The following is a 16,826-nucleotide window of genomic DNA, read 5'->3' as shown; positions in this document are numbered from 1 at the left end:
CCCATATCTTGCATTATATGTGAAGTTCACATGGGATGGATAAGGGAGCCTATTTCCCCCACACTTTTTGACTAGGTGTAGTAAAATTGAAACGGAGACAATCATTTTTCTATGGCGGCGCTCTTCAAAGAGGACAGTTAGCAATTGTTGCCTGCTGCGTAGGGGTCCATGGTGTTTTGCACACCCGAAGTGAGAAATGGAACTCGAGGCGGAGCCGAGGGCGCCATTTGCCCCAAGGCAACAATTGTTTTGTCATACCACGGTCATAGATTTCACTGGAACGCTCTTTTATCTGTAATATGTGCATATTTTATTGCAAGATAAGTTATAACACTCAGACAAATTAAAACGTGAATACTAAATCAGATAATTATAAATTTCAAGGAAAATTATTGATTGCAATGTCTTTTGTTGACTTATTTCATTTTTTTGGGAGGTTAGAAATCTGAAATTTATAACAAACTTCTTTAACAGAGAAACCTCTGACCCGTAAAGGATTGGGGGGTTTGTCGACTGGTTGAATTTCATGACATTATTTGCACCAATATCTGTTGAAAAGTATTGACAAGATTGAAGAGCAGACGAGAAGATACAATGACATGAGCGTTTTAAATAAATAGCAATGACGATCAGGAAATCAGGAAAACTACTCACAAGTTTCACATATCAAATTAAAGCTCACAGGCTCATCTTTCATTTTCCTTTCAATTTTCAGTGCCTTAAACGATGAGTTTTGAAGATATTTCTCTCCAGAGAAAATTACCCTTCACAAAACAGTCATGAGGCCCATCGCCATTTTGAAAATTGATGCCTATACTCCATTACAAAATCATGAAAGCGATTTTGAGGGACTGGTTTGGTCCAATACTTTCAGAAATACAAGCTGGCAGTCCTGCCCCTGGATTCCATCCTCTTTCTAAATAAACTGCCTTGTCAAAGCGCCACGAAATACTCAAATAGCAGAAAATCATGATTCCGTCTTCGCAGGCAATTCTGGACCTCCTTACTGGCCTGTAACCTACGGGACACGCGGCTGTAACGTAAACCGTCCTTTAGAAAATGACGTTCATGAAAAAATGGGGGTGACCTGAGTCGGACGCTACATAGACTAGAATTGGTTTGGTCGTTGGAAAAGGAAATTCAAATACAGTTGGCGTAATGTTTATTCTTCTATTAAAATTATGAACAGCTTGAAATGATATTATCGCCTGTCAAACTGTTTAAAGTCAGATGCATGTGACGTACCAATTAATTAAATAAGTCTCTCATGATAGTTTCATTAAAGAATGTGTTCATAGTTTAGTGTGTACTGTAAATATCTCTTTTACGAGCGTGTGGATTTTCTGCAGAATTCTTGAATACCCATATGTGAAAGAAGTGTTTGGAAATTATGTAAATGTAAAATTATGTAAACTGTAACCAGTTCAAAACAAAAGAAATGGCGGGAAGGGAAAAAATATCTCGTTGTAAATTTTTACATTAATATAAGGTGAAAAACTAGGACGCAGACTTTGATGCTGCATCGAGGCTGCTGATGAGTACTACATAATCTCAGAGAACAAACGAACTTGTGATCAATACGTTTTGTAATGTGACATGTTAATCTTAATCTATTACACTGCCGATAATGAGAAATGCTGAATCTGGTCCGTCACTACATCTAGACTTGGATAATATCCATTGCGAATGTGGGAAATGCACCTATTATTTATTCTTAAAATCCAGAAAGCTTCTGCCCAAGCATCTGGAATTACAATAATTTTGGCCATGTGTTGCTCACGTTCTTGACAGTGGAGAGAGCTAAACAAAGGGTTTAGCGACCTCAGCGGCTTACCTCGCAATGCGGGACAGAATGGAGTGGCGGAGTCGAGTCTAGAGGACAGAGGAGTTTGAAGTAGTCGTATGGTTTAAATGAGTTTTAAAAATACAAAGTGAGAAGGAATTTCCCTTTCAGTCATAATTGCTGAGAGTTAAAGTCTTCTGCTTCTGAAAATTCCGGAAATGGCCCAAAATGTTTGTCCGATCCAATTTTTCGTAGATTCTCGGAAACTGTCCTCAATATTTGGAATTATCCATAATGTATAAACTGCTTTTCTTTGGTTTTTCCGCGTGTCACACGATTTGAACAAATCTGTGCCTTATTTATTTTTCTTACAGTGGAGCTTTAAAATAGATTTTTTTTGCAAATTGTTCGTAATGATGATTAAAAAACAAAACAATAAGTTAGATCCGCCCCTGGATATTCTTTGCAAATGTTCAAGTAAATGTTGAATGACTGAATCTCGAAATGATTTCAATTATGCCCATTTTGTCTGTTAGTTATTTACATTAAAATATTCCAACAGAATTGTCTTGCTTGTTTCAAAAAATCAGGTTAAGAATTCAATGTAGGGGGCCTACGTATAACAGAGTTAGTTAAGACGGTTGCTGACATAATTACCTATTAAATAAGTTCCTGGAAACTTTAATTTTATGATAATTCACGCGGTAACAGTCTCCCAACTTAGTCAGATAGATAGTTGATGACAGTTCAACAAACCTGTCTTGATCGGGGCAATATTTCTCTATGAACTCATCACAGCCATTGTCTGCAGATAAAACAGGTATTAAAATTGCATTAATAATGACGTCATAATGTGTCTACTGGCGGTGCATAATTAAGTCGTGAATCCAAAGCTGGCCATTTTTTATCATGTTCCCTGAATCTGTCATATTCAATGCAATCTGGTAAATGGGATGGTACCAGACTTTTAAATCTCACTTTCATTTCTTAAATATGGTTTAAACTATTTGACTTAAAAATGTGATGGTGTTCGCTGTGACTCGAGTCGTTATCCGTCGTACAGTTGTGTAACCGTGGGGAGGGAAAGGCACGGGGGAGGCACGGGGGAGGCACGGGGAGCAGATGCCCGTGCCCCCCCCTTAAAATCTTTGAATAATGTCCGTTGTAATGTAGTTGTAGCTTATTTTCTTGTGGTGCCCCCTTGAAAAAAATGTGCACCCCGGGTGCCCCACCACCCAGCAATTTAGGCCTAGTTATGTCACTGCCGTAGGGACTCAAGTCAAGTCGAGTCGCCAACAGTTTGACTCGAAAGGGACCCGGGTCGAGTCATTGGGTCGTATGAATAAAAAGTAGCATTTGCTTTTACTACCGTTTTTGAAGCACTTGTGTTTGTATGAATAATAACGAAGCAAACGCTTTTACTTTAGTGCAATTGCCAAAAGTAAAAGTATTTACTTTTTACTCTTCAAGTTTGTGCTTGACAAAAAGCAGTTGCTTCATTTTGTATGAATAAAAATGAGTAAGTTTTACAGAATTTTTGACATTTTTCAAGACTGGGTCAGGACAAGCTTGAAAACGAGGAGCATTTACTAATGTTCAAAATGGCAGCGTTCATGAATGTCATTCGAAAGGAAAAGCTGTATGCCTTTAGGACGGAATCACAAGAAACCAGATGCAGGCAGTTGTACCGATTTGAGGGTTACAGAGCAATTTTCTTCATCAAGGTTTTTGCGATCAAAATTACTGCCATCGTGCTTATCTGCCATGCTGAGGTCTCGAGATACAGCACCGTGCCGCACTGTGTGTGTGTGTGTACGTGCAGACAACGGAAGCCTTATTATGCAAAACCATTCAGCTGTGCAGTCAACCACAAGCATAAAGCATTTGCTAATTTTATACTACAGTGTAGTAGATGCTGAATAGTAGAAGAAACGTTTTATTCCTACAAATTCAAGCAATTGCTTATTCTTATAGCTTTTACTTCTCAGTAAATGCTTTTGCTGTTTGCTTGAACTTCATAGCATTTGTGTCGTATGAATGAAAAGTAGCATTTGACTCGAGTATCACAACTCAGAGTGCAACATAAATTTGTCTCGTAAAGTCAACTGAAGCACGCCACATTTCATCCACGCATAGGGCAAAACAAAACCACTAGATGTACCTATTAGAACAATTACCCGTTATAGAAAATGGTGGATTGATATGCCAGTTGGAAACAATCAAACAATGATTTATGAACACCACAACTGTTAATTTCCACAAATTCAACAAAATCTTTTTCCTGAAAGATCATCTTTGTAACATTTGCCACCCCACTGGATCCAAGTACGAGGACACGCCCCTCTTTGATTGATGGCAGCCTTACATATGTCCTTACCACCAGTGCATCTCGACAGCAGATGGAGGCTTATTAAACCAAAGATAACCTGTTTTGACAACATCGTGTTTTTCTTCCAACTCAACTCAGTGATGTCTAGTAATGAAGTGTTGGGAGCAGACCTCAGACTACAATGTTGGCATAACTCATATCGTGGGATGACCCTGCCCCCTTCTGCATCATCGACGAGGTTAGGAATAGTATCGACCACTTATAACTGAACAGGTGAGGAACAATGGGCTTCATGGAGCAGGAATATCAGACTTTGGACGAGTTGGTAATAATTAAGTTACTAGCAACCACCGCTGTCTCTTACTTCATTACTCAAGAAAATGTTTCGACTTTAAAGGGCAGCTGCAATCAATTTCGCTTAATACAAACCGTGGGAACGTAACGAGTGCACTTCATAGTCGTTTCTGAACCAGCGAAGTGCAGTTCCTACCAAAGGAGCCTGCGTTGCTCGGAAAATTGCTCCATCTCTTGGTCCAGCTCGGGGCTCATAAAAAACTTCCAGCATTGTAACCGGAAGTATAGGACAAGGATGGCGTAATCCGAAACGACTTTGGTCTTGCTACTGATGGTTCGAGTCCTGTGACAAGCATTCCAACCAGTTTGTGTTCACTCTTAGATACAAGCTGGTTACACCTATGCATACTGCTCGTTGTTTCCATTACATGGTTCATCTTTCCATTCCCAGTAGTCTGTACTTCACCATAGTCGTCTTTTCCTCGACTGTTATTGGGTTGATTACTGTCCCAATTCCTGTACTCCATCTCATCATTATCAGCACGGCACGTCAAGTGACCTGTATAGAACACACGAATAAATCAATGGAGGCTAGATATCAATTAATGATATGATATAAAAACAAGTGCATTGTTTTATCTTATATTGTAAATTTGAATACCACTAACAAATTCCGAATTTGTAATTTAAACAAACTTTCTTCCTGAAGATCATTGCAATTAATCCAAAATCTGGGCGGCATGAGACGTAGTAGGATATCAGTTTCCTCTTCAGACTTTGGCTCGACTAAGACACCTTCCATCTCAACACATTCATCTTAAGTTTAGCTTTGAACCATGTCAGTTCCTCCATGACGGCTTTTGTAGCATTTGCCACCCAAGTGGATCCCAGGAGGAGGACACGCCCCTCTTCGACCAACGACAGCCTTACACTAGTGCATCAAGCCAACAGATGGAGGCCTACCAAGGCAAAGAGGACCTGTTTTGACAACATCACGTTTCACTTCCAACTCGATTGACATCTGGTGAAGTGGTCCGAACATATGGAACGCCAACTGTACCAAAATATGATATTACTCTGTGAACCGAGTTTGATCGTATCCTCAATCTATTATGTGATGTTGTCAAACTATTATGTGGTGTTGTCAATCCATGATGTGAAGTTCTCAATCCATTAAGTTGGTGTCTTTCTCCGGAAGGGAGACTGACGAAGGATCCGGAATCTGGCATATGTCATATGCGGTGAGGACGCCGATAAAGTCGGTGTCATCTTCAATCAAAGACACGGCCACTTTGCTTCGAATGAAGTGAGGCCGTGCTATGGTCAAGAGCCTAGGATGCATTCCCGGTTGAGGTCAACGGGAACAACAGAATTACGGACAGAAAGCCGGAGCCGCGGATAGGCTAAGGGGCTAGGTGGCTTGAAGACCTGGAGGCGTAAAAACCCCGTTAAGCTCCGCGGGACCCGAAAGGGGATTAGAGGGCGTCGGGGTGTCATGGCTCGAGGGCGTACCAGGAGGGGCCAGCCCGGCCAGGTGACTTCGGTATATGGGCGAGAAGGAGTACGCACGGGGGGAGGGGGCCGCCGGAAAAGTGGTGTTCTAGGCCGATATCGAACGGTGGGTGGTACTCGGCGGTGTCGCCGGGGAACGCTGCGTGGATTCCTCTGGGCCATGTCGGGCGAAAGGCGTGCCGTACCTCACGATGATAGTATATAAGAGGGGGCCCCGGAGACATCTAATGGGGTACTCTCTGGGAGTCCCAGCTGGCTCGCCAGGCCAGCAATGGACCAAGGAGACAGGGTCCTTGCCAGATCCTAGCAGTGCCCCTGCTCGGGTATTCCGCAGTCGACCACGGAGCTTCCCTGTCAGCTTCGTGGGCCAAACGAACCAGGGGCCTGGGCCAGATCCTAGCTGGAACCCCCTAGACGACGACAAGGCTTTTTCCTCGGCCTGGTAGCCAGAGAAGACAGGGGAGTATGACAGATCCTGACAGCAACCACCTGAAATCAACCCAGGGGTCGGCTAAAGCCTATAATTTATCCGTAGGGTAGACACAGCGTAGTTAGCCTGGTAGTACCAACGGTAAACACCTGCAGGATGCACATACAAGAAAACTGAAGAAAGAACACAAAAATATGCACGAAAAGAACACTCTTACCAATAAATGGATAAAATCCAGGTTATGCTTTATTTACAAAGGAAGGAAAGGTGATCAAATCGACGCAGAACCGTGTAGCGAAAACGGAAGCTGGATAAATCAAAGATGCCTCGAAGGACACGTCCATTACCTTTACAGCGCTGAGAAAAGAAGGACGATGAGGCAGCGCTCCATTGTGGGAGGTCAGGATGCACCGTGTGTGATCTAATCTTTTCAAAGAATGAATACTACGCGCTTGGGAAATTTGCATATTTAGTGACCGTTTGGGTGGGTAGAGCGCCGTAGACTTCATAGGTTATTGATAATGCCAAGTACTGGGTACACATAGGATAACACACACACTGTGCTACTTACCTTTATGTGCTGGGCATGTACTGGTATGCATGGGTATGTCAACTCAGGTGCTCGGTGTATTTTTACTTTTAGTGACGCCTGCGTGTGCTTTGGCTCCTTTCAAGGTTTGTTCTTAGGTATTCTTTGTGTAGTAAATGTACATGTATAAACGTAGAAAGTCTCCGAAGGCACGCGGCTACTGCTGAATCTTGTTCAAGTTCTTGGAGGATCTACCGGCATGCTCGTTCGTGTGGAATTTTGCCTACAAAGCTTTTGGCTGGGTACCTGTGGAATGTTCCGTGTTTGTGACGGTCCTCAAAGCTATGTAAAGTCATTCTAGTTAAGTCTTATGCGTGCGTTTTTCTCTCTCTTTCAATGAAAAGAAAGTGTTCATGGACACTTACATCCTTGGCATTAACAGAAAAAAGCCTTTTTTTTATATAGTTGAGCTCTGACGACAAATGACACCGCGTTCGATTTGGATGCTTCCACATTTATTTGAACTGATGCAATCAGAAAAAAAACATGTTTTCCTTTGAGGTGCTGCTCTTAAAGCATTCAATCAGTTTGGTCACCGTTTTTCTTTCTTGTGGAGGACTGTAGCAAGATGTCTTCGTCAGAGATTCACAACTGGCCGATATTACTGGCCAGCTTCACGGTGAACTGTCTGACCAAGGGCATGGCCACCTCTCTTGGCGTGTTCTACATCGAATGGTTCAGGGAGTTCCCGGACAGCTCGGCGCAGGTTGGCGGACTCTCCATCTCGGTGATGGTCATGCTCCTGTGTACTTGTAAGTTCCACCAAACTCTTTGGCATTTTAGGTAGATTAAATGGGTTGAAAAAAGATACTTCCTCTGAGGAAAGCGCAGTTACTTGTGAAGTTGGGCAAAAGCCAATTCATCATTTCGCAAGAAAGCATACATGAAACACGATTTTGTGATGCCTATTCAAGTGTGAGGCGGCTCAGCTCACTGATGTGAGTGACCACCTCAGGCTCGTCTGTTGAATTTCACACCTCACTCTTAAGATAGACAAAGATGGAAGGAAACGGCAAAATAACTTACCTGTAGATATTTTGAAATAGATCAGTTTTAAATTGTTCAGAATGATCAAGAAGGCAAGGGACACAAAATATAAGTTGGATTTATTTTTTAGGGGAAATTTGGAGTAAATGTACTGGCAGACTACACACAGTTGGATTTATTACAGGCCTCTTTTGAAAATACTCAAGTTTTTTTAGGCAAGTTTTTTGGCCAAATTTGTTTGACCACCCCTACATACCGGGTACATGTCGAGTCACCACCTCTGAGGAAACCCAGAAATTTGCACTGCAAATTGCCAAAAAGTGAACACGAGCCAAATTCGCTACAAACATTTCATGACATCGAATTCAATTTGCGCTCGCATCCACCGAAAGTGCAAACCTGCCTTTACCCATAAAGTTGAACTTAAGGGGAATTGGCTACAAACATTTCATGACGTCATATTCAACTCGCTTTCGCATCTATCCGAGGTGAAAATCGGCCTTTTACCCAAAGATCATATAGCGCTGCGAAAGCTGCTGCACGCAGCATGTAGCTACCGGTTCAGTGTACACAGCTAGCTGCTTCCGTGAGCATCTTCGTTATTTCCAGCTGTTGCCTACGTGACTCAGACACAGCCGCAGAGAGAGAATGTTGAAGGATCGCCGTGGAATTGAGAAACCACTTGTGTATACAGTAGGACATTACCGGTATGTACCGGTAATTCCAACAAAGAGTACTCACTAAAGACACTGGGACATGTGGCCTGCTCACTTACGGCGCTCTGTGAGTGCCATCCGACATGTTCAGATACTGAGATAATTTATCTTCGTAAGTCGAATTATAAAGCGTATCAATTTTAGTCGATTTAACGAGATAAATTAAGTTGACTTCCTAGGTATCGTAAGTTGACATCGCGAGATATTTTATGACATCAAGCCTACCTCCAGAGTTCCCTATATCGACTTGGCGAGATAATTTATGTTATTAAGTCGACTTCTTAATTCAAGTAGGTCGACTTGGCGAGATAATTTATGTCATCAAGTCTACTTCCAGAACTCGGTATGTCGTCTCGGAGAGATAATTTTGTTGTCAAGTCTACTTCCAGATTTTGCTTGTGTAAAGTTGGCGAGATAAGTTAACTACTCAAGTCGAATTCCTAATTCTAGTAAGTCGACTTGGCGATACAATTCATTTCATCAAGTCTGCTTTCAGAATTCACTATGTCGACTCGTCGAAAGTAATTTTGCAGTCAAGTCGATTTCCAAATTCTAGCAAGTCGACTTGGTGAGAAAATACGCTGCAGGTCACGTTCACTTGTAAGTAGTCATTTCATGCCTGCATGTTGTACACTTGATGACATGGATTATCTCGCCAAGTTGACTTACTAGAATTATGAAGTCACCTTGCAACATAATTTATATCGCCAAGTCCACACAGTGAATTTTAGAAGCAGATTTGATGACATAAATTATTATAGAATTGGGAAGTCGACTCACTGACATAGATTTTCTTTTCAAGTCGACCTACCAGAAATAGGAAGTTGGATTGACTACATAAATTTTCTTGCCAAGTCGTCTTCCCACAATTGTAAAGTCGACTTGACAACATAAATTATCTCGCCGAGTTGACATCGCGAATTCCAAAGGCAGTCTTGATGACATAAGTTATCTCGCCAAGTCATCTCACTAAATAAGAGAGTCGACTTAACCACATAAATAATCTCGCCAAGTCTACATAGGGAATTCTGAAAGTAGACTTGATGTCATGAAATATCTCCCAAGTCGACTTACTATCATTTGGAAGTCGACTTGACTACATCATCTATCTCGTTAAATCGACTAAATACACTTTGTAAGTCGACTTAAAAAGAAAAATTATCTCGGTATCTGGAAAAGTCGGATGACACTTCCAGAGCTCCGTAGCTCCCTCCTTTTCAGAATGTTTCGGTTTTTTTTTTTTTTTTTTGAAGGGGCTCTTTTCTTGTACGATAAGTCTACATGTACCGTAAATCACTGCACTCTGTAGAGTGACTTGCTCGCTGTACCATGTGTTGGACTGCGCATGATTTTGTCGTGCTTGATTTTGTCAGGCTTGGTACTGCATATAACATTGCAAGTCACCTGTTTACTGTAGAGACCTATCAGTACCAAATGACTCAAATTTGAACACTGTTGACCAATTGGAGTAAACAGATTCCACCCAGTCCCCTGCCAGTATTAAAGTCCAGTGATCTCCTTTTAGATAGTTCTGTCTGTTGACCTTTGCTAAGTTCAGACCTGTTTCTGATACAAAAGCACAGGGGGTTAGGGTTAAGCCCTCGTTCTCTTGTTTCCAGTGCTTGCCGTAATCCTTCTGGTGACTTATATGTGACAGGCAGTTCATGCCCAATTTTCATCTTCTGCCTTCCAGCGCCTTTGGCCGGTGCCCTGGCCCAGTGCTATGGCGTGCGCCCAGTGGTGGCAGCTGGGGCCTGCCTGTCGTCTGCTGGACTTCTCCTCGCGTCGTTCGCCCGCGATATCTCCGTCTTGTTTACTACCATTCCCTTCATGGCGGGTGAGTATGACGAGACCCAATCACAAGAAAGTGCCCCACTCGACGATGAGGTCGCACTTCAACACCACAGGTTAATGGATTTTGTATGGGTGGTCTTATAAACTTCTGCAAATGAATGTCTGCTGCTTTTCATTGATTATCGAACTAGTACATACAAATTTTGAAAGCATGCTTCTTGATATGTGTTATCCCTTGAACTTGTCTAGTTCCTGAACCTTCCTTGACTTTAACACCAAGGTGCAGGAACTTTATCCTCAAAGGGGCAAGAAAATTTCTCTTGTCCCTGAAGACATTACTTTCTGTACCAAATATTCTGGCTGCCAATAATTCCTACTTTGCGGCTCTTGGACATTGAATCATGGTTCCATCAAACAGACATGTATATCCAGTTGCTCTCAGCTGTCTGCCATTTGTCCCTTTTCCAGGTATCGGCTTTGGGATGTCTCACATGGGGGTCCTCTTCATCATCAGTGAGCTCTTCCACGAGCACTACGCCACGGCCAACGGCATCACCTTGACAGGCACTAGCGTGGGCACCATAGTCATGCCCATCCTGAATAGCTTCCTGATAGAGCAGTACGGCTGGCGCGGCGCCCTCGTTGTCCTGAGCGCCGTGGAGGCCAACCTGTTGGTGTGCGCTGGACTGCTGAGGGCTCCGGCAGGCGAAAGAGCCCATTCAAAATCGGAGAGCGGCGAACAGTGCGACCGAGGAAACAATGGAAGTGTGACGCATCGGGAGACGGAGGGGGTATTTAGATATAAACAGCTTTTAGAGAGCGCTGATGAGTCTGAAGATGATGCCATTGGTCAAACCAACAAATTCTCTGTCAGCTCCTCACAGGATCACAGCAAACAGGAGAGATCGACTACGATGGTCACAAGGTTCTTGTTCCTTTCAGGCCTATCCCTCCTCTGGACCAACCGGGTCTACGTGAGCTTCCTGCTAGCCGCCGTCACCAACACTTCGATCATGGGTGTCACCCTAGCGTACATCGTCGCCCGGGCTGAGTCGGTAGGTGTGCCCACCCTCCAGGCTACCTCCCTGATCTCGGCCATCGGGATCGCCAACATCGCCAGCCGGATGACCCACGGCTGGCTGGTGGACACTGGCCAGGTGCATCCCGCGTACGTGTACGGCGCCGCCGTCGCGCTGTCCGCCGTGGCTGGGCCCATCATTGCCTCGGTTGAGAGCTACCCGTGGTTCATGGTCTGTGCTGTGCTGGTCGGCCTGTCAGCAGGAGCATTTATCCCCATGCAGATCACAATAACTCGGCAGATTGTCGGGCAAGAGAGATTCCCTGGAGGATCGGGAGTCAGCCTGGTTTTTGCTGGTATCGGTGACTTCTCGTCGGCACTTATGGCTGGTAAGAAACTCTCTACTACACCAATTCTCATTAACATTCTTATAAATATGCAATTTTCCAGCACTCAATAACTTCATACATGTGTTTAATGACTCTAACAAATATGCAACAGTGATAATGCCTTCGAGTTCTATTGGATTTACTCATCTCTCCACACACAGAAACACCCTCTTCTTTGTACCAGTATATTCTGTGGGATCCTGTGGTATTAAGCAGAAGATTCCTATGCCCGATTATTTTGAAACTTGGCATGCACGTGCAGACACTCATTATCAGTACAACTCTTAAATTTCATCTCAATTCCACGTATGGTTTTGTTGTAATTAGAAGTTCAAGGTCGCACATACAGCATGTCAACTTTCTCCTTACCTGTCAATATTCTAGATTTAAAAGGGAGGGTCGTGGAGCCACACATTATCTTGATATGCCAGGCATCCCTGACTTGTGTAATGCATGCCTGGTTTCTGACCCCCTCCCCATGTAGGCCACTTGCATGATGTCACCAACAGCTACAGCGGAGGTTTCATCATGATGGGCATAGTATCCGGAATGAGCACAGCCCTGACTTTCTTCCTGCATCTGACTTGGACCAGACTTATCCCTGATGACCGCTGGCCAAGAATTTCGCCCGCTGCCTAACGAGGAAATGCCGGCTGATTGATCGGTCATCCTTGGATTGACTACCTCAAAAGACTTTGCATAAACTCAGTGACTGTTTTGGAGGCTCCGTATTTCTTTGAATGTGTGGGTTTTCAGTAAAATGCATTCAAACAATGATAGAGTTGTCGGTCTTAACGTTTGGACATAATAAATTTCTGAGCCGGCTCTCAAATTCAATGGACAGATGTATGTCACTATAACCTGCTAGGTTTTAAGCTTCCAAAACAGCTTAAACCTAACACCATAGAGTCAGCCAAAGACAAGGGCCCAATTTCACGCAGAACAATAATTGCACAATACTATAGCCGAAACTTTAGCCTACCATGAGCACTATTTCATGGGGATGCTTTGCATGGCTGCACCTACGGTTGCACCCACATAGAGATTTTCGCTGTTTTGTTACAACATTAAGCAAATTTTTCCTCCGAGGTAAGCATACCTTTTGCCGTGCTTATTGCTTACGGTCTCCATGAAATATGCAAAGATTCTCTTGGCAAAAAAGAATGTGCTTAGCAGTGCCGTGAAATAGAGGCTTTGCCATCTTGCAGGGCAGTTCTTTTGTTCCACGGAAATACCTCCTTTGTGCATGGCCTGAATAACAAAAGTACTGGGCCTAATGTCATGGTGCGCTTAGCAGTTAACAGAAAAGTCATGCTTTCCATAGCAGAAAAATTTGCTGAAAAATTTGCTTAGCAGAAAACCTTAAGCGCTATTTCAAGGCAGTGCTTCACCTGGTTGTGCTCACAGTTCTGAGAACGCAGAGATGTTCAGTGTTTTGTCACTGGCAAATATTGCCTCCAAGGTAAGCGTGCCTTGTGCCATGCTTACTGCTTACAGTCTCCATGAAATATGCAGAGCCTCTGTTAGCGTAAAAATGCATGCTTAGCATGGCCGTGAAAATGGGCCTTGGCCTGAAAGATGGCTGCCGTGGACACCCTCTATTGGGCCCAGGTCCTTACCCTCATGCATCATGGGGCCAGCCCTTTCTCCATCTCCTGAATGGCCTCCAACTGGGCCTCCACCTGGTCATTGAGGACACTGATCTGCAGCAGGAGGGACTCCTTGTCGCCCTCCAGGCGCTGGACCTGGTCCGAGGACACCGAGGGTAGTCCGTTCACCTGCAACCAAACAACAGCGCACAGGTCAATTAGAGACCCTTCTCTGTTCTCGGAATATGCTGATACACACTGGCATGCCTTGTCGCTCTCCAGATGCCAAATCTGGTCTGAGGGTATCGGGGGGGCCATTCACCTGTTCTCAGAAACAAACACCTGGGTCAGTTAAAGCATGTCCTATAACACTTAAGACGCTGATCTGTTCTTTAAAGTTTTCCATGTCACTCTCCTACAACTGATTGGATCTAAAGCAGTCTCAAAAAATAAATTACGAATTTTCAATGTTTATTTTTTGGGGGGTTATACATGTAATTAGAAACCTTTTTTTATATTTTTGTTATATACCAGAGGCACTGGAGTGAGAGGCCTTCAGGTCACAGATGTTAACTCAACTTTTTAAAACTCCTAGTATGTGCCACTTGTTTTTGTTTGTTTGTTTGTTTGTTTTTGTTTTTTTGGTTTTTTTTTTTAATTTATGCTGCTGGTTTGTTGTCTGTTTTTACGACATGTCAAATAAATAAAAAAATACTGATAACGAGTAAACACTCATTGGTTATAAACCACAGAACTGACCATTGGCACATTAAACAAACATTCTAAACATAATAATCTGAATGTTGAAATTAAGGATGATATAAATTGGAGAATGTGACCCGGTTAAACTACCGGTATCTTGGTGTATGGTCCAATCAGTATCTAAAATCTCGACAACTTGGAGTATTGAAATGTTTGGGTTGGTAGGTTAACCATTACCAGTATACACGTAATAAATTGTATAAGCCTAAACCTCTAATTGGCTGCTGCTGCTGCATTTTGGACTTAGGTTGCTTATAAATACGTTATTAACAAACTTCAGATTTTACAAAACCAAGCAGTAAATTTAACAACAGGCTAATTACAATCTGCAGGGTGGGAGTGGCCACTTGAAATTAAAGCTGAAAACTGCTAGCCAAAAGCTGAAATATAAAAAGTTCCCATAATTTTGTGCAGACCAGGTGTACAAAAAGCTGAATTTCAGGGTCAACATCTTCTAAACAAAAAACTTGAAAACTGGAATTGGCTAAAAAGCTGAATTCTCACACCTCTGAACCTCTAATGTAGCATTTTTGTTTAATTTTTTTGATTTCAATTTAATTTTTTTTAACTTGATTTAAAGTCATATTCATTGTTTATATGCCCATATATCTGGTGTTATGATATCTCCCTAATTAAATGCAGCTATTTATGATGTACACGTATGTCTTGTTAATCATTGTAAATTTGTACTGTCACTCCAAGCTGTGATGTGCGCTGATCAGAGTTTATCCTCATTAACCCTAACCACCGGTACCCAAAACCTGCCATACTTCAACAGCATGTTTTGGGAGGTGTTGGCAGGTTTGGTACCGTACCTGTGAACTTGTTGAATTTTGTGAGACTGGGGACGAAAGGCCCAGGGAGATGGTGTTGGATTCTGTGTGAGTTGGGACACACAGGGTTCATTGTGTGCAGTGTCTGACTTGCTTCACCAATTGTTGGACTATGCTTGATTTTGTCAGGTTTGGTACCGTTCAGTGCAAGCCATCCCATACTGCATAGACCCATCCATACCATATCACTCAAACTGCAACGGGCTCATTCTGTTGGAGTTTATCAGGTTTGGTACAGTGACCCGCATGGACGGTACAAGTACGTAGACAAGTACATGTACCTCTTGGATTTTGTGAGGCTCAGTATGCTTTCTAGTGCAAGAGCCTAGGGGGTTAGGGTTAAAGATGACGTAAAGAAACAAAAATAAACATAAAAATACGGTAGAACTGTTTGATTGGACAGTGTGATCAAAAACATACCGGTACCAGACTGGCTCTGCATTTCTTGTACTTCTCTAATTGGCCCGGGGAGACGGAGTCCTTGACCAGCGAGAACTTCTTCCTCCGTCTGACCTTAAGTTTGACCGGTTTGGACGACATCTGGCCCATCATTAAAAAATTAGGAGAAACAAAATTTCCTTGCCACCAGTCCGATTTTGGCTGGTGGAACAATCGGCGACCAGAAGCTTAGAGTTTGAATCTTATCAGTAGAATATGCCTGAGGATGACTGAGGCTACGCTAACCAGGGTTATAAAGTTTACATCCAACCTAAGTCTAAAAAAAAGTGCCGGCAAAATCTGTGCGGCATAAAACGTAGTAGGATATCAGTTCCTCTTCAGACTGTGGCACGACCAAGACACCTTCCATCTGAACACATTCATCTTTAGCTTTGAACAATGTCAGTTCCTCCATGACGTCTTTGTAGCATTTGCCACCGCATCCCAGGAGGAGGACACGCCCCTCTCCGACCGATGACAGCCTTACACTAGTGCATCAAGCCAACAGATGGAGGCCTACCAAGGCAAAGATGACCTGTTTCGAAAATATCTATGTCGCATATCTATATCGGTGCTGGTATAAGTTAAAACAACAAATGTCATTAAACAGAAATGAAAATACAAACAATCAATATTTTGAAATATAAACTGTGTAGAATGCCGGTTTAATAAGACGTACACTAACGGTTTGAGTCAAAGGTCGCTTCTCTTTGTAAATGCATATGTTGTGCATTTGGGGATTAGGGATTGAGTGAATAGAAGATCAATTAACTATTGGTCACCGAGGACGCCAGTATGTTCTAGTAAACACCGCAAAGAAGGTGTTCCATTCTGATTATCTCTAACCAACTTGAATCAGACAAGGATAATATTACACAAATTGTGCAGTTTTATAGAACTTATCCATTCAACTTCCTACTCATAGCCAGACCTTGTCAAATGATTGGTTTTAAACGTGTAGCTGCAATGAATATTTCTTAGAAACAGTCTAGCAAAATTCAAAAAAATGGAAGACTTTTTTGTGTACAAACCAATGTAACACTGATACCGTACTTTGTCCCTGGAATGACATCACAATAGGCCTACACAATAAATCACAATACTCATTAGCATAAAAACAAAAAAGTGGTAAAAATAGCTTTTAAAATAGTGAAACAAAAGTAAAAAACTAAGAAATAATCGTGCTTTTTGAACTTTTGTATTAAGCGAAATTGAGACAGCGCTGGTTGCTAGTAACTTGATTATTACCAACTCTTTCAAAGTCTGATATTCCTGCTTCATGAAGCCCATTGTTCTCCACCTGTTCAGTTATAAGTGGTCGATACTATTCCTAACCTCGTCGATGATGCAGAAGGGGGCAGGG

The 16,826-nt window shown here is 42.7% G+C and overlaps 1 protein-coding gene and 1 long non-coding RNA gene across 2 annotated transcripts; one reads left to right on the top strand and one right to left on the bottom strand.

The window, feature by feature from the left end:
• Positions 1–4,032: 4,032 nt before the first annotated feature.
• LOC147799279 (uncharacterized) lies at positions 4,033–6,715 on the bottom strand. The gene is made up of 2 exons (XR_015425085.1): positions 6,566–6,715; positions 4,033–4,965 (listed from the first exon to the last, which is right to left on the bottom strand). It is a non-coding gene; the product is annotated as an uncharacterized LOC147799279 (long non-coding RNA).
• Positions 6,716–6,788: 73 nt separating this feature from the next.
• LOC110982153 (monocarboxylate transporter 13-like) lies at positions 6,789–14,848 on the top strand. The gene is made up of 5 exons (XM_022240387.2): positions 6,789–7,023; positions 7,494–7,689; positions 10,334–10,477; positions 10,903–11,841; positions 12,326–14,848. The coding sequence occupies exons 1-5, from the start codon at positions 6,949–6,951 to the stop codon at positions 12,478–12,480; spliced, it is 1,509 nt and encodes a 502-aa protein (XP_022096079.2). The 5' UTR covers positions 6,789–6,948; the 3' UTR covers positions 12,481–14,848.
• The last annotated feature ends 1,978 nt before the right edge of the window (positions 14,849–16,826 follow it).

The sequence above is a fragment of the Acanthaster planci genome, linkage group LG04 (assembly GCF_054643075.1).
Source record: "Acanthaster planci isolate LZ-2023a linkage group LG04, COTS_SCS, whole genome shotgun sequence".
Lineage (NCBI taxonomy): Eukaryota > Metazoa > Echinodermata > Asteroidea > Valvatida > Acanthasteridae > Acanthaster > Acanthaster planci.
The sequence above is the reverse complement of the archived record's forward strand: the minus strand, read 5'-3'. Positions and strand labels throughout refer to the sequence as shown.

Bases quoted from the DNA above. Each gene is read 5' to 3' on its own strand.
- LOC110982153 (XM_022240387.2), top strand. From the start codon at position 6,949: ATGGGTATGTCAACTCAGGTGCTCGGTGTATTTTTACTTTTAGTGACG. The intron at 7,024-7,493 runs GTTTGTTCTTAG...TTTCTTGTGGAG, and splicing joins GTGCTTTGGCTCCTTTCAAG to GACTGTAGCAAGATGTCTTC. The intron at 7,690-10,333 runs GTAAGTTCCACC...TCTGCCTTCCAG, and splicing joins GGTCATGCTCCTGTGTACTT to CGCCTTTGGCCGGTGCCCTG.